Raw genomic sequence first — 21,941 nt, 5'->3', positions numbered from 1 at the left:
TGATAAATTTAATCAAGCTGGTAACATAAAAATGAGAAGTGATAAAGCACACATGATGGTTATAAATATAAGGGAAACTAATGCTACAACAGAAGAAAATGAAGACAGGAGAAGACAACAAACCAGTAAAGATTACGAAATAATATCCAGATAAAAGCACATGACAAAATAAAGGCATGAATCAAAAAGAAACAATAACAAAACCAGAACCCCGCATGTGACAGTCAGAAAGCAGATTACAATCCTGTGAACTTGTCCCATTAGCAAACGTAAGCAAGCATATTTGAAGTGTTTCTCTGGCGCTTTAGAGGACAGTAGCAATGCTTGTCATCTCTGACCCAGATGCCTGAGCAGTGTGGTGACCTAGTTAAACAGCGCGTTAAAGAGCAGTCATTCAGCACATTAAATCAGTCTTTTGTCAGACGCAGGCATGGTCTTATTAAAACCACATTGTTCCAGAGTGACAGTGCAGGCATTTTCCTTTTATTTGATGTGAAGATAGATTTTCAGGAGTTTGATGACAGACAATGTCTTTCCTAACCTTCATCACTTCTTTCAAACGAAAGGTTGTTTATTAATGATGCATGATTTCACCAGCAGAAGCACTCGAGTCTGAAGAGCAGAAAACAATGTTCTTCATTCTGTATGTTTTAAACCTGTAAAGTCTGACTTATAAAATAATACATTAAAAAAATCAATTTTTACTGGAAAGTTTTTACTGGACCTTTAGATAAAGTATTTATAAAAATCTAAATAAAAAAAAACAATACATGTGTGTTGAGTATCATGTTTGCAGAGGCGGACAGTAGTGAAGTATTTTTACTTTACTCCGTTTTTCTTTGAAAAACTTTAATTCACTACATTCCAAAGCATTTTACTGCACAACATTTCATAAATAAAAGTTGTTGTTTGTTTTACCTTTAATACTTAAGAACATTAAAAATGTAGTACTTTCTTGTACTCGAGTAAATCTTTGAATTATTTTTACTTGAGTAAAAGAAAGAAAGTAATAGATTTCTAATGCAATTAAATATTAAATGATATTTAATATGAAACATAGTGCAGTAAAAAGTACAGTATTATGCTTTGGAATGTTGCGAAGTAAAGTTTTCTAAAGAAAAACACTGATAAAGTACAGACACTTAAAAAATTACTTTTAAAGCAGAGTAAAAATACTTCACTTCTGTAACATACTGTAGTGTGATATAGTGAGAAAATGGAGGAAAAACAGCTTAGTTTTATTCAGAGGGCAAATTTTGTGCAGATGCTGATATTTACAACTGATAGATTTTATGATCAAAACATATGATGCAATGATGAGATAAACAAATAAACATCCCTCAAATGCCTGATGATCATATTTGAGACTTAAATTTGAGCATGATTTTTTTCTAAAAAATAAAGATGTCTGGATGATCAGGCGAAACAAAGTTGCTTCACTCTAGCAAGCGTTCATCATGAAATATTACTTAGAATATAAAATTTATGTTTACTTTATAAAAAAAGGCAAAAAGACACATGAAGCATGCACTGAAGTATACTAAAAGGCCTTTTGAAAAGTATAAACTATCAATCAGACGACAAAGGGTTTGATAATTTAATAATAATTTTTTATTGTTGATAACTGTTGATAATTTATAGGCCTTATAAATTTGTGTGAACGATATGATACAGTTGGCTTTATTGGGTTAATAAAGAAAATCAGCTGACTTGATGGTTTTTCTCTCAAATCAGAGATGAGATCTTTAGCTTAGTTTACAAGGAAAAGACTTTAATTTCATTACATGTGTATTTCTGTCTCTCTCCACAGTGTCTCAGCCGAGCGCTGATAAAAAATAATGCTACTGGATCAGCTGCAAAACTATCCGAGGAACACTGTTAAACTTCAATACAGGAATACACAGAACAAATACAGACCATCTCACTGACTGGAGCAGTTCATTCTGTCTCAATACCAGACGTAACTCTCAATATGCCAGTGTTGTGAATTTGCCTCAGAAGAAGAATAGAGGATCCTACAGGATAAGCATCCACATGCTACTGAGAGGAACAGAGACACGGGAGGATGTCAACAGAGGCAGAACTTCAAGCAGATGTCAAACTCAGTGTCAAGAAGGAGTCCAGAAGACGAGGTCGGTCCAGAAGATTTATTTTAATGAAAGTGCTGATGGCATCAGAGCAGCCTGCATGTCACTACACAACTAGTGTAATTCATATCCATACATCTGTTGTCATCTGCCATCTCTCAAGCTTCAAAATGAATTTGATTAAGGAACACAAACATGATTGACAGAATGCGCAGAGCTTAAAAAGTATCTCAAATATATATTATATTCCAAATCTTCTGATTTCACATGATATAGAAATTAGATAACCAATCACAACATGCAAACTAATTCCCTTGTTATTAATTATTATAGGCTTACTGTAGTGATTGAGGGTAAGACATGCTTTTGAAGATGGAATTAGTACTTGCTCACTATTTAGATTTAGATCAGTTCAGACAAAAAAAAAAAAAAAGTTACATAGTGTAGCTTTAAATAAAATGAAGAGAGAAGGGTTTATTACGTTTGAAATATGGATATTTTCCTTACAAAAACGAATGGATTCGCTACAGTAGGCTTTTATTCATCCCCTGGAGACGTTTAAGGCATGTTTTATTACAGATGCACACACTTTATTAAAATGTTTTGACTGCTGAACAGAAACACCCGCCCACTACAATAATAACACTTGAAATAGCCAGGACAATTTTTAATATAACTCCGATTGGATTCGCCTGAAAGAAGAAAGTCATATACACCTAAGATGGCTTGAGGGTGAGTAAAACACAGGCTAATTTTCATTTTTGGGTGAACTGACCCTTTAAGAGTTTACTGTATGTATTGGTACAGGTACTGTATTTTGTACATTGGCATTACTTGATATTCTTCTCTGTGTTCAAATTGAAAATCAAATTGAAAATCATTTTCGATTTTTTCGTTTTGATGTTGTGTCTGATGAGGGATTCAGTATGCCTGTGTTCTGCTCTCTCTGCCCAGAAATGATAAATGAAATTGCCTCAACCTTGAATTTTTTCCATCTCCATAGCAACCGCTGCTTACCGACAGAAATCCATGTGAATAGTGATTCAAACACACAGCTGTCATGCGAGCAAAACACACACACACACACACAAACACTCACACACAGACGTGCATGCACGCACACACACATCAAAAAAAAACAACACAAAACACACACACACACACACACACACACACACACACACACAAAGTGCACACACACACCACACACACACACACACACACACACACACACATACACGCATACACATACTTGCATTTGTGGTTTATGGAAACTCTCTATAGGTGTAATGGTTTTTATACTGTACAAACTGTATTTTGTATCGTCCTACACCAACCCTACACCTAAACCTACCCCTCACAGAAAACTAATGGCAATTTCATTAAACTGAATTTCATAAAACACAATTTTGTGTGTTTTATAAGCGTTTTGTGTTACAGGGACACAGGAAGTGTTCTTATAAACCATGTTTACGTTGTAGTACCCATGTCATTATACACATTTGTGTGCTCATAAACAGTGTATACCAGTACACACTCACACACACCGATATACACCGATACACACACGTATACACACACACACACACACACACACACACACACACACATACACCGATACACACACGTATGCACACACACACACACACACATACACCCTACACACACACACACACACCACACACCGATACACACACGTATGCACACACACACCACACACACACACACACACACACACACACACACATACACCGATACACACACGTATGCACACACACACACACACACACACACACACACATACACCAATACACACACGTATGCACACACACACTCACACATGCACACACACACACACACACACACACACACACACACACACACACACACACACACACACACACACACACACACACACACACACACGTGCACACTCACACATGCACACACACACAGTTACATTTGGCAGTTCCAGCTGAACGTCAAACTCGAAGTAAATGAGCCACAGCCTCTGAAATAACAGCATCAGAAACATGGGGTTGAGCACACTGAGACACTTTCATCATATCCACACTTTAAACATGAGATAGCAGATCAGAAACGCCTGCTGACTGCAGTCCACCTCAAAAATGAGTGAAAAATGTCATTTTTGGTGTCATCATAAATTGAAGCACCATTCAAAAAAGCTGATGATTTTCACATACATATACTGTATATGACCTTTTAAAAAGGTATCTAATTTATATACACAAATAAAATGACGTTATTATTTTAACAATTTTTATCCAAAGCTGCCTATAAATCACAACCACAAAACAAGATATTGGGCAGAATATTCACGCTGCTCTTTTCCATGCAAAGAAAATGCATATAATTAATGTTCCCGTGGCTCAGTGGTAGAGCATTGTGTTAGCAGCATAAAAGGTTGTGGGTTCAATTCCCAGGGAACACACATACTGATTAAAAAAAAAAATGTATAGCCTGAATGCACTGTAAGTCGCTTTGGATAAAAGTGTCTGCTAAATGTAATTATTCCTTTGTGTGCTTTCTGTAAATCACTTTATAAACAAATAAAAAACTAAATAAAATGTATTATAAATCTATATAAATAAAGCTTTACATCCTTAATAAAGCAAAGGGCACCAGTTAGTGGATTCTACCTAGATTGTGAATCATGAATGAATATTTATTTATGGAAACAATTCATATTTATTTATGCAACCACCAGTCCATGGTCAGCTAATTTTGATTAACATTAATGTTACTAATCTATATTAAGGTTTAACAGCTTACACACACAATCTTTACTTGTCACACAGTTTCTGAAAGCTGACACTCAAACAGCAGAAGCACACACCCAATCTACAAAACCACACTAATTCTCAGCCTTTGAAAAAAAAGATAATTTCTCAAAGACTAAAACATTGATTTTGACAAAGTTTGCTAAAACATAATTTTATATTTATACATCCTAACTCTCTTAACTTCTCTTTAGAACGCTGTTGTTTGATTCATAATAAACCATATTGTATATCCTGCATTAAATATGAGGCGTATCTGGTCATTTGTCTCTCAGGGGTTGAAAGGTCAATGAGTTTCTGTGTCAGGACTCCAAAATCTAAACAGCCTCTTGACAGATTGGTGCGTCTGGAGACTCTCGTGATCCTCCCCATATGCTGCCATCTGTCCTGCTCTCACACATGCTCCTCCGGGAGATTCACTGAGCTACTTTCATTTCAACACATCCGAAAGACTTACGCAGTCGTCTGAGAATAGACCAAAATATCGATCCAAGAAGTGGCTTTCAGCAGAGCAATTTCAGATTTCAAACCAGAACACAGTAAGAGCTTTATTATGAAACACAGGTAATTTCAATAAAAACGGGCATGTTATGAAACAACATAATGATCTTAATGGGTCTTTTTCAAAATGTCAAGTCAAATAGTTAACTTGTTAAATGTATTTTAAAAAAAAAAACTTTTTAAATGTATAATTACACTGTAACGACTTTTTATTTTTATTTTGTGGTGGAATAAAAAAGAAACCGAATTGCAAAATGTAAACATTTGAAAAAATTAAGAATTGTGAGATATAAACTAAATGTGTCAATTCTGAGGTTATATAGAACTTTTCAGACAATTCACTTTTAAAAATTCTAAATTAGAGAGATATAAGATAGAGTCATAAAATCAGAATTATAAGAAAAGTCAAAACTATAAGATAAAAAGTCACAATTTCATTTTTTTATTGTTTATTCTGTGGATAAAACAGGCTTCAATATGAGGCTCTATTAATGATTAACTAAACTATTAATTAATCTTCGGTTACTCACTAAAGTATGATACTGTGGGTCCCATTAGTACTGAAACCATGACAAGCTGCACTAATGGCAGTTTAGAGGTCAGAGATATGAAAACACATTTGTGACCCTGGACCAGTCTTAAACCAGTCTTAAGTCTCTGGGGTATATTTGTAGCAATAGACAACAATACATTGTATGGGTCAAAATTATAGATTTTTCTTTTATGTCAAAAATCATTAGGATATTAAGTAAAGATCATGTTCCATGAAAATATTCAGTAAATTTCCTACCGTAAATGTATCAAAACGTAATTTTTGATTAGTAATATGCATTGCTAAGGACTTCAACTTTAAAGGCAATTTTCTCAATATTTAGATTTTTTTGCACCCTCAGATTCCTGATTTTCAAACAGTTGCATCTCAGCCAAATATTGTCCTTCTAACAAACCATAAATCAATGGAAAACCTATTTATTCAACTTTAAGATGATGTATAAACCTCAAATTTAAAAACATTGACCCTTTTGACTAGTTATGACTAGTCCAGGGTTACATATGTACCGTCTTAAAAACTATCCAGATAATTTTCTGATTGTTTTGAAAATTTTGTATTTCATTTATATTTATGAATTATGGAATTGCTGTGCTGTATTTTTTATTCACACGTGCAAATATTCCAGCATAACATGCTCTGACGGTTATCTGGACTGAACTGCAGTCTCACTCGTCTCTCTGTGGTGTTTGTGCAGGTCGGGATCGCAGCGAGCAGGCCCTGATTCAGCGCTTCAGAGGCGACGGCATCAGGTACAAGGCCAAGCTGATTGGGATTGATGATGTGACGGCCACACGCGGAGACAAGCTGTGCCAGGACTCCATGATGAAGCTGAAGGTAACGAGTCTTCAAACAGCAGGAGGTGGGATTGCTTCAGTAAAGCTGAGCTAGGATAGCAAAGACAGCGGGACGATGCTTTGTTTAATACAAATTAAATACAAAGCTTGTGATGTTCTGCATTTGTGAGTCACTTTGGATAGAAAAAAAACATCTGGTGAATGAATAAATGCAAATGCAAACAAAGGAAAAACATCTCATGGATGAAATATTCATTATATTGCTCTTAAAAGCATGAAGTGGACATGAATAGTTTGCAAAAACTCTGTTTTTAACAATTTTCAAAAATCATGTTTTTTATTGTGCATTCCAATTAATCTCAATGCAGCTGGATTATTTTGATTAAGTACAAATAACTAAAAAAAATACAGCTAACTAACACAATAAAAAAACAACAGAGTTATCTATTTTTGCAAATAAACTCTTCATATATTATGGATGTTAAATGAAGCATTTATAAAAATAAAACAAGTCCATTAGTTACACAAAATTAGTTTTTAAAGTGGAATTGAAACAGGATCTTGAGATTTCAGCTAGAAGTTTGTTGGGACAAAATACATATGTTTCAAAATCTGAGAAATTTTGTCATTTCATGTAAATGCAGTTTCAGATCTCCAGGTTGATTTTCAGTGTGGTTTTATCTTGTTTAGGTTGAAAGAGGTATACAAAGCTATGGATTTCTAATATTGAATTGCTTCAGCTTTTTAGCTGTCAGTGTAGAAATAGGATTTGACAACTCGTTAAGAGTAAGCAAGACCGCTGGTAATGGAAGCCACTCACAGTGCATTCAGAAAGCTTTCAGACTCCTCTATTTGTTTCACATAGGGGTCTGAACACTTTCCCAATGCATTGCATGTGTATATTGTAGTTAAGCTATTCAGTATTGCCTTGAGGAAGATGTTAAGTTTTCAAACCTGCTTCAAGCGACCATAACGTGCTTAGAATTTCATTATAGAACAAAAGGCTAAGAAAATGAGAAAGACTTGACTCAGCATGATGACTTTTTGTCATGTTCATGCTTGCTTTGAATTCTTCTCTCCCTCATTTCTTCTCTGTTTATGCTACAGGGCATTGCTGCTTCAGCGCGGTCCAAAGGGAACCACAAACAGAGGATTTTCTTGACTGTGTCTTTTGGTGGAATCAAGATTTATGATGAGAGATCAGGAGTAAGTGTATTCTGCAAGTGTATGCTAGTTTAATTAGTGTAAACCCTAAATCTGGTTAACTGGGATCCTCGTTGTGCAGCTAAACACTGCTCTGACTGTAAAATGTTAATATGCTCAAATTTTCTTGTTGTGATTATGATATTTAAGTTACAAAAGCATTTCTACTAACTTTAATTTTCACCTAAAATATAATATTATTTCAATATATCGTGTATAATGTAATAAAATATTATTTGAACACTGATTTTTAATATTCTGAGAACGTTAAAATGTCCAGTTTTCTTATTGTTATTAGAATGTTATTTATAGGGGTTACTAAAATGTCTCTTACAAGATTCTACTAACCTTATTTTTTTTACCCATAGTGTAACATTTATTTTTTATACGCTAACGATTTCTCTAAAAATAACAGAAATAAAATATTTTTTTTCTCAGCATTAAGAGAACGTATATAAAATATTATAAATGTTATAAGAATCTTCAATAGACATCATTACTTTAAGAATGTTTTGTCTTAACATTTATGTAATTTTTATAAAGCCTAGCAGCATCAGCAATGTTTACATGACAACAATTGTACTAAAAATGCCAGTAGTTGTGAAAATGAATGGCCAAAATGCATAAAAGGTTTTACATTTTTATTGAAAACGATGTGATGTAAACACCCTCTTAATTTAACCACTTGATAAAGTTATGTTATGCCTGCAACACACTCAAAAAAAAAAAAAAAAAAACCTGGGAAGAAAGGCATGTTTACCACAGTGTTACATCACCTTTCAGTTTAATTATACTTGTTTGATAACTGATTGTATCTATCTAACTGTTGCAGTTTTGCCAATAAGGATGTAAACAGACACGGTCCAAAATTCAAATATAAGCAGACTTTTTGCATGAAAAATGGGTATACTATGTTTGAATGCATTAAAATGTTTCACTGTTTTTGATCCTCAGGTCTTACAGCATCACCACTGTGTACATGAAATCTCCTACATCGCCAAAGACACAAGGGACCATCGCGCCTTCGGCTACGTCTGCGGGGAAAAAGGCAACCACAAATTTGTTGCGATCAAGACCAGCCATTCGGTTAGTGTTCATAGCTCGTAATATTGCTTAATTCAGACTGTTCTCATGCCAGCTATAACCTCAGTTGTCCTCTCTTAGGCAGAGCCAGTCATACTGGACCTGCGTGACCTTTTCACCCTCGTCTATGACATCAAACAGAGGGAGGAGTCACAGAAAAAGGCTCAGAAGGACAAGCACTGCGAACAAGCCGTCTATCAGGTAAGAGCAAGACTTTCTTCAAAAAAATAAATTGCCAGTGACTCTTTAGGGTCAAATTCTGCATGCGTTTCTGTTCTCCGTATGTGTGTCCTGCCCGAGCGTGTGCATATAAAATGCTTTTCTGTTTTCAAACATAAGAGTTGTTCATTTCTGACGATTCTCGGTTTTTGTATTTCTTTTGGTTTTCTCTAATTTCATCTGTAAAAAAACTATGAATCATGGCTGTTTTTCTTAATGGCTGACACAGACGATTCTGGAGGATGAGATTGATGATCCAGTGTATCAGGTGAGCTTAACCTGACTTTATGAAGAACTGACATTCTAGATCATTTACCTCCTCCATTTAAGTGTGGTTGATATCTTTTGCAGTCGATGCTCACAGGACTTGTGTTAAGCATTCAGTCATTGCCAGTGTGTTGATCTGCAGTCATGTTTTGTGGTTCTGTCTGTATGTTCTGTGGAGAGTCATAAACAGCCGTACTGTACTGGATGTACTCTGATATGTTGAACCAGTGCTCTCTCGCTCACACTGAATACAGACAACTTTAACCATCAGTTTCACATCCAGATTTATCTCTAACCAGAACCCCTGTGATGGAAGCTCTCCAAATTTCTTGCTTTAGTTCGGTTGAAGTAGCTTGGTTTAAAATATATATATATATAATATATATATATGTATATATTATTTTAAATAAAAATTTTATTACATTATCTTTTATTGCTCATTCATAGCTCATGAGACGTATGCCGGCCATATGACCATGTGACTTTAAAAATTAATTTATTTAAAAAAAAAAAATGTTCTGACCCCAAACATTTAAATTGTATTGTATGTTGTCACAAAATATTTATATTTTGAATAAATCCTTTTTTTTTTTTTAAAATAAAAACTTTTTTTATCATTTGGAAGTACAGTATTACAATAGAATTATTTTAAATTATAATAATATTTCTCAGTGTTACTGATAATACTGTATTTTTTGATCAAATAAATGCAGCCTTGATAAGCATAAGATGCTTCAATAAAAAACTAGTGCTGTCAAATGATTAATCACGATTAATCACATCCAAAATAAAAGTTTTTGTTTACATAATATATGCGTGTATGCTGTGTTTATTTATTATGTATATATAATTACAAACACATGCATGTATACATTTAAGAAAAATATGTTATGTTTATATATTAAATATATTTATATATAATATAAAATATAAGAATATAAATATATCAATGTATATACATGAAAATATTTTCAAAATATTTACTGTATGTGTATGTATTTATATATACATAATAAATATACACAGTACACATACATATAGTATGTAAACAAAAACTTTAATTTTGGATGCGATTAATCACGATTAATCATTTGACAGCACTATAAAAAACTTTCAAATTCTGCTCCCAAAATTTGAAGAGATAAAAATATACATATTAGTAATACATTAAGAGTATAGAGATACAAATATATATTTGAAAATCATATCTCTGATCATTTGATTTTAGGAAATATTGATTCATACAGAGACTTCTGATAACAGGCTTTGGCATCTTGAGCATCTCTTCTGAAATTAGATACTTTTGTGTAATAACTGAGGTCTTTTTTTGTGTGACGCACCGAACCTAAGAGTACAATTTGCTTTCCATTAAATCATCTAACAACTGAGAAATGAATGAGATAGCATTGCTGATTTTCTATACTGTGGAAACAAAAAGGGTCAATCTAGAGTTCTCACTGTTCTGGATAAAGAAACACAATATTTAGCATTGAATGTTCTTAGTGTTGCCGCTGTCTGATTGGTTCCATACGGGGCCTTTCTCATTTTCTTTCCTAACTCCTTGTAGTACATTGTGTTTGAAGCTGGACACGAGCCCCTCCATGGCCACCAATCAGAGGAGAGCGTTTACCAGGTACTTACTTAAGCCACTCCCCTCCTCGCCCACATCTCTACAGTTACAAAATCAGAAAGAGAGCGGAATCTAAAAACAGTTGTCCTATAATATTATCTCCCCAAATTAAACATGCAGTTCTCTGTGAGCTTAAAAATACAGTACTCAAGCACACCTACAATATATATCATGCAGTGCACACAGAATGAAATATTACTAAAGCATAGCAGTAGTCTTGTGTTCTTAACTTGATATAATTTTTAGGTCCCCACAAGTCAGCAGAAAGACGGGATCTATGACGTTCCAAAACACCATCTTATGAGTGTAGGTTCTCTCACGTCTCGAACATTCGCTCAACCTTCCCTCAAACAAACCTCTCAATGTTTTTCCCCTGTCTTGATTTAGAAAATGTAAAGTTTTTTGAATCCCGAAGCAAATTGAAAGTGATCAATGTACTGAAAATATTTATTTTTGGTGTTGTCCATGTTACAAATCTTTCAATATTATGTGATGCTATACAAGGAAAATGAATGAGGGGGAAATCAAACAGAGATTTGTTTTGGGAGTTCACCTCTAGTGTGAATGTACTGCATGGGTTTAGTAAAAGTTAATGTGACTATTGCAATGCATTAATGACAAGGATATTTATTTATGTATTTATTTAACCAAAAGACATACAGATTAGCTTGAAAACACCATTATGGTGGACATTTTCAGAGTGATGGCTACTTAAAATTTCCAGAGCTTATTATTTATAACAACCTAACAAAAAAATAAAACAAAAACGAATGCTTGAAGATCAGCATTCATTGCAAAATGCCAAACAGACCTATAGAAGTCAAAACACAGCATTGCTTTCACCAGAATGAATCCATGTTAAATGATTGTTATCAGTCCATTTCACAGAGCGTTACTGCTTGTCTGTTCATTCAGTCGGAGCCTATCGAGTGCTTGGAGCTTTACTCACATAAATATCAGTCTCCCTGCTGCAATGTTTGCTCACACGTGCCAAACATTGATTTTGCCGGAATCTATGAACACCTGAGTCTCCTGATGTGATTTGCTAGCTTTGCTATAGAACATGACTGTTGTGTTGGCTTTCTTTTTGTTTTGCATATACATTGGGTTCTGGATAAATGGTCATACATTTTAGTTATCATCCACATCATTGCTTGTACCGTTTGTTTTGTTTTATTAATGTTTGTTGCCTGATTCCCTTCACTTGTTAGTGTCATTGACATGTCACTACAGTATGTCTTCATCTGATAACCACGATAGCATGTGTAGTAGCCAAGTACTAGATTTCCACTACTGAAGCATTATTTCATTGTTGGGCCCACTGATAGATCAATAACTATTCCACTGTGGGCTGCTGATCTCGATTCTGATCTTGTTCAGATAATCTGTGTTGAGGAATGTCTTCCAGTATGGCATTATATCTCCTTAATCTTCCTCCCTGACTGTCTTGCAGAATATAAACCAGTTTGATCTTTTCGGTGACATGGCAACCCCCCCAGACATCCTTTCTGTAAGTAAACCTCAAGAGGAACAATCACCCATGTGCTTAGTCTTACTTTTAATGCAAACCATTTAAATTACATATTTTAATATTAACCAATTTAGGTTTGGTTTAAAAGACCTGAAATATATACAATATATATAAAACAGTGTACCTGTGTGTGTGTGTGTGTGTGTGTGTGTGTGTGTGTGTGTGTGTGTGTGTGTGTGTGTGTGTGTAAATTCTATCTGTAAAAATAAAAGCTAATTCTGACTATATATAGTTATATAGTTTTTATGCTGTATATATCAGTACTTAAATATATTTGAATTCCATTATTTGAATATGTATTTTATAGAGATGCATAGATCATGATTTTTCATGGCTGATTCTGTTTGTTGATTTTTTTTTTAAACAAAGAGGCTGAATACAATAATTGTTTTAAAGCTAATTTATTTGTTGATTATCTGCTCTACTACAGGCCGAACTGGCCTTAAACCAAAAATATCCGTAGCCATTTGAAATGAGAGGCAACCACTGCATTTTAATTCCAATCCAAACAAAGGTGCTACACACATTTAACATGAGCTGTTTTTTATTTAAATTAGATTGTATAAATTTTTTATTTATTATTTTTAAAGCAAAACAAAATAGTCTGACTTTAGCTTTGTGAAATTATGCTGCATGAAACAGACCTGCACAAATCACATGTTTAAAGTAAAAAAAAAGCAAAAACCATCTGAAACTTGGTCCAATTTACAGTATATCAGGTCAAACGGTGCATCTCTAATTTTTGTTATGATACCATTGTATGCAATCTCATATCCAAAATGATATCCATGTCATCACAGATGCCAGCATCGCCTGCTACCACACTGGATCCTGGAAGGAGGCGACGTCAGCACCGTCCCGAACTCTTCACTCATTTTAGCCCACCGGCTGTGCCCTCAGGTAACATACAGCAACTGCCTGAGAGGTTATCTTTTAATCAAAGTTCTGATTTTTACATAATTTTTTTAAATTAATGCTATTAATAAAACTTATTCTCAACATTTTTTTCCGTTTCTCAGGCTATATGACCATGGGTGCTTTCCAGGCTGCTCATTGGACCCAACAGCCATTTGCCACCCAAGCCGCTCCAATGGCCTTCGGGGTTCAGGGACCATTGCAGGTGGCCCAGATGCTCCCTGGAGGCCAGCCTGTGATTTGGGGTCAGGCTAATCTCTTCCACTCTCCAGCCACAGGCCAGCAGCAATGGGCGTTTGTACCATCCCAGACAGTTGGAATGGGGGCGCATCCCATTCCAGCCGCAGTGCTTCAAGGTCTGGTCCCCATTGCTGCCATGCGCCCGCACTCCTGTGAACCTCCAGAGACTTTGTCAAACATAATGAGCCCTCAGCACTGTGTAGAACCTACCTTACAGGAAAGTGGATCTAAGGACGCCCTAAACAAGGACCCCCAGGAGGAAATAATAGCTGTTCACATTAGCACAAGCAAACATGATGCTGCACAGTCCTCTGGGAAACAGGAAATGGACTGTTGTGGTGAGCTTGATCTTTCACAGTTGAGATTGACTTCAGAGTCATCAATATCACCATCCCCAACTGATTCTTGTGAGTTTAAAACACTACGACCAGAGATTGAGGTTTATCATATGACAGGCATCATTCCCATCCATTTGATTCCATTTCCACAGGTGCTACTCCTGGTCCGGAGCAGGAAACCATATCCCTAGCAACTGCCACCTCAATAGAGCCATCGCTCCTGACTGCAAAAGACAGCTTAGACAATGTGCCAGAAACTTCGGTAATAGTTGTGTGTCATAGCTGTATGGATGTGATTTGTTTATTGCTGAAGTCTCAGTTTTTCACCAATAATCCCATTCTCTTACAGCAGGCATGTGCTCAAACTCTCAGCACTGATGAGATACCACCAGATGCTCAGATAAACCTTCCAGACTCTTCACAGCTGGATGTCCAAAGAGAGATGTCTTCTGGGTTGGTTTTCTCTCTTTCTGACTTTCTTCTTCAAGATTCTATATCAGGGGTTTCCAATTCTGCTCATGGAGGGCCACTGTCTTGCAGAGTTTAGCTTCAGTCCTAATTAAACACACTTCCAAGTCTGTTGGGGCAGGTTGGAGCTAAACTCTGCAGGACATTGGTCTCCAGAAGCAAGACTGGAACCTATTCTCCATCACACCATATGTTGTATGTCATATGCTAAGACTCTGTTTACAGCCAGTCGTTTTGTTGCGTGTTCCTTTAAATGCAAATGAGCTCCGTTGACCCCACCCCTCTCTTCCAAGCTGCTCTCTGAGACACGGTAAACTTTAGCTGCATTCATTGTGTAACTTGCTAACTAGCACATTATTAGGAAAGGCGATTTGCAAAGATTCATAAAAAAACCCTTATACTCACTTCTGTCGGGGAAGCTGGATCACGAATGATTCACACAACATAGACGCATTTAGGTAGATCGGGGGGTGCATTCCCTTCAAAAAAAAAAAGTAATCCTCTACGTCTTCAGTGGCTCAGATGTCGGGAGTAAATGATGACTGCTATGTTCATTATTACATTCAATAACAAAACATGTCAGTCACTTAGGAGCCATTCTTGTCTACACCCGTTCTGGATGTCAGAACAATGGCGGACTGATGACAGCTCACTCAGCTGTGATAAAACCAAAGACCGAGGCTACTGTCAATCAACAATTGTGGGAGGGGCCTGTGCAAAACTATCAAAAATTCTGCCAAGGATCTGAGATCGGCTTGATATGAGAAAGGGGTTTGTATTCATCGAGATTTATCCTGTGGGCACATCTTGGTGAGTGGCCTAAGAGGAACCATGAACACTGTGTCCGGAGCCCAGCCCTCCTAGCCCTTAGGAGCAGGCAGCAGTGCTCTTCTTGCTCCATCCTCAAGTCTATAAGGGCCTGTTGTTTTTGGTGGTGACCGGGTACAGTTTTAACCATCTCATCTGGAGTGAGGACTCCATAGCAATGAACCTATCACCCCATGTTACAGCATTGTAGCAAGGTCTAAATCAGGATTCCTCAAAGCTTTCCAATGCCCTGCAGAGGTCAGCTCCAGCCTTAATCAAACACACCTGAGCAAGCTCATCATGGTCTTCAGGATACCTAGAAAATCACAGGTGAGTGAATTTGATCAAGGTTTGAGGTAATCTATGCAGGGCAGTGGCCCTCCAGGTCCAGATTTGAGGAACCCTGGTATAAGTTGTGGGATGGAGAGGTTAGAGTTTATGAAAGAAACTCTACATTCTTTTATTGAACCCAAAGGGAAAACTGTTCAAGGCACAATGAAATCAGCGTCTCAGCAGATCAGAACACTGTCGGGAATTGGGCTTGCTCCTTTCTCCTGTTGGCTTATATTCTCTCTCCGCTTGTTACTAAGAGTGGAAACAGCTATTAGTTATCAGAAAATTGACCCATTTTCTCCACGCTCATCATTTTTTACAGACTCCACTCCTACTGTAACTCATTGGTTCCCTTCTCTCTTACATCTGATACAGGGCTGTCGATGGCCATTAGCACTGAGAGCTGACCTTCTCTAAGGTGAAGTCCAGATTTAATATCCATTCACAACCACAATACAGCTTTGGGTTTGGCCTGTTCTCAGCCTTATTTCCGTCTTGCTATCCGTATCCAAAAGAGTTGGTGAATTACATTTTTTATCAGTAAGTGAGGACAAGCTAGTATGGAAAGCCAACTCCTCTTCATAGGTCTCCTTTTGGCCAAATCTGCCGTTTCTACATAAGGTACTTAATCCTGATACGATCAGTCAAGTAATTTACTTGATCCCCTCACCTTGTGCTCAGTCTGAGTACTACACGCCTACACTGAGCCTTTGCGACTCAGTTGTTTCTGTTTTGATGAGAAAAATGCTAGTTGACCAGCTTCGAAACAGCATGTGTCACACTGGATAGCAGATAATATTGCATACGCATACTCCAGCCAGAACCATCACTTGTCATCCAGAGCACCCAGAGTGTTCCAGGCAAGAGGAAGTGGTCGGTTCATCTGGATGTATATAGGAGACAAACCCCTTAAAATCATCAATCATCATGTTTATATTTAGTATTGATGATAGCAGAATGGTACCTGCTACGGTAAGACCGTATTGACAGTCATCGTTGGTTTTCATAGACATACAGTTCAGGAGGTGTTCCGAAATATTTTAGGTTGTGATATCATAAAATGGGGAATGCGGAGCTCATATTAATTTGGTTATGCATAAATAAACTAACATCTTTTGACAAAATTGAGTTCTCATTGCTCAGTAATTTATTGAAGCTGGCAAAAAAGGGGAAAAGGCAGAAACTGGTGGATTTTGCTTATGATTCAGGCTTTCATGTCCATGAAATTCAGTATTTCTTAACTTTATTTATGAACTGTTTTTATGATTTCATCCTTAGGAAGAATGAGCCTCAACATACAGAAGAGCACTGAGAGAATCCGGAAATCACAGTGATACAGATGGGACCTAAAGCTGTGTGAGCTCTGTGGAACATTTCACAAACTCTAATAACTGATAGAAAATAAAATCTATTTTAATAAATGAAGTGCACCTTTAGTTTGTGATGGACTTGAAAATTGGCTGTCTACCTGTAGCCACTATCTAAACTAATTCAGCAATGAAATATTTTTTGTAAAATAATAAACTGTCGTAGTATCAGAAATTGGACAAGTGAAATCAAAGTTGAACTGTGATGGGCATTTGATGGACTTGGGGATTGATTTCTGTTGTCATTTCTAATGGACAAGATCACCCGTGAAGCTGTGTAGTTGCATTCTACATATGGAGTAGCCAAAAACATTGGTTAAAATCATTGCTATTGTTTTTCTTGGAAATAATTTTATTGAATGTTGATATTGCATTGAACCTTTTCTTAAAGAAAAGAAAACTTTTAATGACCATTTGCATGGCTTATCTTTTTTTTCTTTTTTTTGGAAAACTGACATGATGACAGACATTCTCTTTTAGATTTTTTGCTATGACATGATTATTCAAAAAGGAAAATTTTCAAATCATTTTCAAATAATGTGTGTATTATGATACTGTCAGTGTTATGTTTTTTGAATGACAAAATGTATTTTGTTTGTTTTAAATCTCTGCTCTGGAGCTTTTGTTATAGTATTTGCTTTACAGTGTTGCAAGCTCGGTGCAGTTCATAAGCAATACTGTAAACTGTATACATATATATGTTTTCAGGCTTGATGTTTGTTTAACTGAAATTATTTTTGCCTCTCTGTTAATCTATCAGAATAGAAGGTCCATACCAAGGGCTACAACGTTCACTGAATCAAAAAGTGTTGTAGGTGAAGTGGTTCAAAGACAATTACTGTCGGGATATCTTTGTTCATTTTCTTACAAAAATATCACTTTTTTTTTTGTATTGTAGTGATTTTCTCAAATTATTATAATTTAAGAAAGACAAAGTGCCATTTTTATTATTTCCTGTTCTGTACTAATCAGACACTGTACTAAAGCATTTTAGTTTGCCTTATTGATTTAAACAAGATAAAATCAATGAGAAATCCAGAACACTAACAGCAAAACAAGTAAAGCAAGTAATTTCACATTTATATCATTGGCTAGATGTACCTATGTTTACAGTCTTGATGCCATTTATTCATTAAGAATAAGGTATTATTAGCATCTTATCTAACAACAGATTTTGCTAAATATGCTTTAGGATTCACCATACAGAATAACCTGTCATCATTATAAATGGTCTCCAGTAAAGATGTTTCTCTCTTCCAACATAAAGCACTTTTCCTGTTGCAAAGGTTAATTGTTATGGCAACAAATTATATTCATGTTCAGTCATAAATAAGTAGAGAGGTGACACTTATTCTGCAAAAGCTTAATAAATTTCATTTTCTGTCTGACAAGAATGAGTGTAATTATTTCACTTTGTGAGAGATTTTGAACAGAAATGCAAAAATGATTACAACCCATATATTTAAATGTTCAGTATTTTTTTAATGCTATATGTAATTTTGATGGTTTTATATGCAAACTAATTTCTATTTTATCTCTATGTAGTAACAATGTTTAAGCTAAACTATGTAACTTTTGGCCCTCTTGTGGTTAAAGCATAAAACTGCTAGATATTTGCTGTGGAATTAGTTCTGATAACAGGCTCCATGGCGCCTGGGTTTTCTGTTGTAGGTCACTAGACTTGACAAAATACATTAATTTAGAAACATCCTGCAATATTATCACATACTGGACCACTGCTAAATCCCACACATTGAGGAGTTTGAGATTTGATAAGATCATAAACTCCTGTAAATAAATGTTAAATAAATGACCATACTTTCATTTAAAACATCCATGTGTATTGTACTGTGTTTTTAAAGATTAAGTGATACATAGCCTATAAGAAAAAAAAAAATGCATGAAGAGCTTGAGAAAAAAAAAAAAACATATGTTGTGTTGAAAAAAGTATTTAAACAATCGTAAAAATAAATAGAAACAAAGCCATTACTCGCCAGTAAATAAGATCATTAATGTTCAACTGAAAGTCCAATGGTTACATTGCATGCAACTCAAAACAAACATTTCCATTGATTTTTTGTGTTCACTTTCATGTGACTCACTTACGAGAAATACAGACTCCAAATAACACATCCTGGAAAACCCTGAATGCTCTAGGTTTCCCTGACGTTATAATGCACAGTTTTCTACAAGCAAATTCAGCCTGCAGCAAAGCAATACTTTGTCTGTGCATTATATGGTAAGTTGGAATATTTTACTTTATGAGCATGAATGTGCAGTGCATTTTTATTGGATTCCAGTGTTTTAAATAAATGTTCTGTTTTGATTGCTTCACTTTTTAATTGGTCAGTGCTCACCATTCAGAGAACTACTGAAGAATTCAGCTGTGTGATTTTAGTGTTTAGTGGTCTATAGGTAATGTTATTAATAACAACAAAAAAAACCTGTTATTATAAAATAGAAACATTTCAGGCAAAAAAACAAACAAACAAACAAAAAAAAATCAGTAAACCATATATATATATATATATAAAAGCCATAATTAAAAATGTAAAAAGTGCCATTAATATTTAAGGAATTTTGCACAAACATCCTTTTCAGTCAAAATATTTCACAAAATGGTAGGTTTTCAAAATATGAAGCAATAAATATATTGCAGACAATGTCTTGAATAGCTGATCAAACACTTTGGTTTTTAAAGTCTTCAGAACATGTTTACTGTTAATGTAATGAAAACCAAATAATGTAATATATTATATATTGTTCATATAATAAAAGCAACAATACAAAAAAAAAAGATCTATGAAAAGTGAAGGTAGTTTTCATAAAAGATCAGATGCCACTGGGTTTGATTTTTTGTTTTAATGCAATTAAATTCAGACATTTTCAAGTGTGATGTGCTTTAAGTCTCCCAAAGTATCCAAATACCTTTAAGCATCACTCTGTGCAATGTAACTTATTATAAGGGCCTGAATCTGAATTCTGCAATTTGTTATAAATAACCTTACATACTGCATTCACAAACAGCTTAAATCTGCTTCTTACAGTGCTGTCGTGCTCTGTCGATCAGAAGACAGGACCGCTGAACAACCGCCTAAAGATCCAGTGGACTGTTCACAGTCTGAATGGTCCTCATGGACTCGCTGTGACCCCTGTCTCAAGAAGAGGGTGAGAATGGGGTTTTGTTGTCTGTCTGCTCATTTACACGGTTATATAGAACGTTTATTAGAATGTTGATAACATGCTTCTTTTTTAATCTTTAAATGAAACATTTAAACATTTGTAACCCAACATTTTCACACACTTGTTGTGTGTCTCTTCAGTATCGCTATACCACGCTGGTCCAGCCGTCTGAGTTTGGAGGAGATCCATGTCATGATCAGGGCCGAGAGGAGGAGGCCTGCACCGCTGCACCGCGATACTCCTGCCAGAGACCCACTCCTCCATGCCAGGGCTTTCGCTGCACTGTCACAGGTCAGAAATAACTACATTTCTAAATCCCATATAATAACTGTGCACAAAGTATTTAAACACAAATATATGAAGGCAAAATTATAACATTTTTCCTACACCCCATGATGCTTTGCACAAATTATGAGAGTAACTTCCGTTAAACTGTAAACAATCAGTGAAAGGTTCGCTCTATGCATTTTCAAAAACTGGGACAATATGGTGACATTATGCTATGCACCCTTCAACCATCACAGTTTAAAAATTTAAAAATTTAAAAAGATTAATATATTGTTTTCAACATACCATGAATAACGGGAAGTATTTCTCCCACAACTGAAATTAGAATATAAAGGAAATTTACAGCTCATTCAGTCAAACTGAGGGATCTACTGTACATCGAAATGACTTGATTCAGTCTTTTTGTGTGGAATCCTTTCATTGGAAATTCAGCCAAAGCTGTTAAAGTATTACTGGAACAGAAGCAATGTAAAGAAAGGACTGTGTGTGGTGTAACAGGTCGCTGTGTGCTGGAGGCTCTGCGCTGTAACGCTGATGATGACTGCGGGGATGGCTCTGATGAACTGGGCTGTAAAAAAGTGTACAAAGCCTGTAATCAGCCAACCGAGGAGTATTATGGAATCGAGAATCTTGCCAAAGGGTGTGTGTGTTTAAAACACTCCTGTACTGACATACTAACATACAGTAGCAAGGGCCTCCTGGTAATATCATGTTTGTTTGCTTATGTTTTTACTCTTAGTGCATATAGTAGCTTTGTATGCAGTACTGACCACCTTAAATTGTTTTTAAAAAAGTTTTAAATTGCAATATAAATCACATTTTATCACTTGTCATGCTTTAGAGAATTACACTTATTTTGATATGTTGACTAAAGAACATTGATTAGAACTGTTTGATATTGCATTTGAAATGAACATTTTAAATAGACAAAATTTCAGCTTTACAAATGTGTAATGATGATTCTATTTACATAGCATGCAAGTTTTCATGAAAATGACATTAAAGTACTTTTTAGTTTACCATCAATGCTTATCAATACATTCAGCATTTTAATCAAATCAAACACAATAGTAGTCATTTAAGTTCCTATCATCAGTTTATTGACATCTGATTTTGATTTTCGCAAAATAATATGTGACTTAGTAGTAGAAAACCAGATTAAATAGATGCCATCATGCACAACAGGTTTTGAGAATGCATGACATTTTCTGCAGCCTAATAAAACATTTGGCCTAGCGTTTGTTCGTAATGTTACTTTTAAAAACTGTCAGTTTTCAATACCATGCTTATCACTTTTCATGTTGCAGTTCATGGTAACAAGGATATTTTTGTT

At 35.4% G+C, this 21,941-nt stretch overlaps 1 protein-coding gene across 7 annotated transcripts in view; it reads left to right on the top strand.

The window, feature by feature from the left end:
• The window catches only part of LOC109054711 (complement component C8 beta chain-like), a 40,099-nt gene that overhangs the window by 9,235 nt on the left and 8,923 nt on the right, over positions 1-21,941 (top strand). The window contains exons 2-17 of one of the 7 annotated variants that reach the window (XM_042717727.1): positions 1,811-2,132; positions 6,637-6,776; positions 7,844-7,942; positions 8,894-9,025; positions 9,104-9,223; positions 9,471-9,509; positions 11,076-11,141; positions 11,385-11,444; positions 12,592-12,648; positions 13,470-13,569; positions 13,689-14,231; positions 14,315-14,424; positions 14,512-14,615; positions 20,185-20,305; positions 20,461-20,611; positions 21,107-21,248. In XM_042717727.1, the coding sequence (XP_042573661.1) occupies positions 2,066-2,132; positions 6,637-6,776; positions 7,844-7,942; positions 8,894-9,025; positions 9,104-9,223; positions 9,471-9,509; positions 11,076-11,141; positions 11,385-11,444; positions 12,592-12,648; positions 13,470-13,569; positions 13,689-14,231; positions 14,315-14,424; positions 14,512-14,615; positions 20,185-20,305; positions 20,461-20,611; positions 21,107-21,248 (2,051 nt within the window). In that variant the 5' untranslated portion in view covers positions 1,811-2,065. Of the gene's footprint in view, positions 1-1,810; positions 2,133-6,636; positions 6,777-7,843; positions 7,943-8,893; positions 9,026-9,103; positions 9,224-9,470; positions 9,510-11,075; positions 11,142-11,384; positions 11,445-12,591; positions 12,649-13,469; positions 13,570-13,688; positions 14,232-14,314; positions 14,425-14,511; positions 14,616-16,145; positions 16,189-17,048; positions 18,523-19,217; positions 19,377-20,184; positions 20,306-20,460; positions 20,612-21,106; positions 21,249-21,941 lie in introns of those variants that run through there. The other 6 variants (XM_042717724.1, XM_019071943.2, XM_042717723.1 and 3 more) reach the window with 6 other exon arrangements.

This window comes from Cyprinus carpio, chromosome B2 (genome assembly GCF_018340385.1).
Source record: "Cyprinus carpio isolate SPL01 chromosome B2, ASM1834038v1, whole genome shotgun sequence".
Classification (NCBI taxonomy): domain Eukaryota; kingdom Metazoa; phylum Chordata; class Actinopteri; order Cypriniformes; family Cyprinidae; genus Cyprinus; species Cyprinus carpio.
This window is presented reverse-complemented; position numbering and strand designations above follow the sequence as displayed.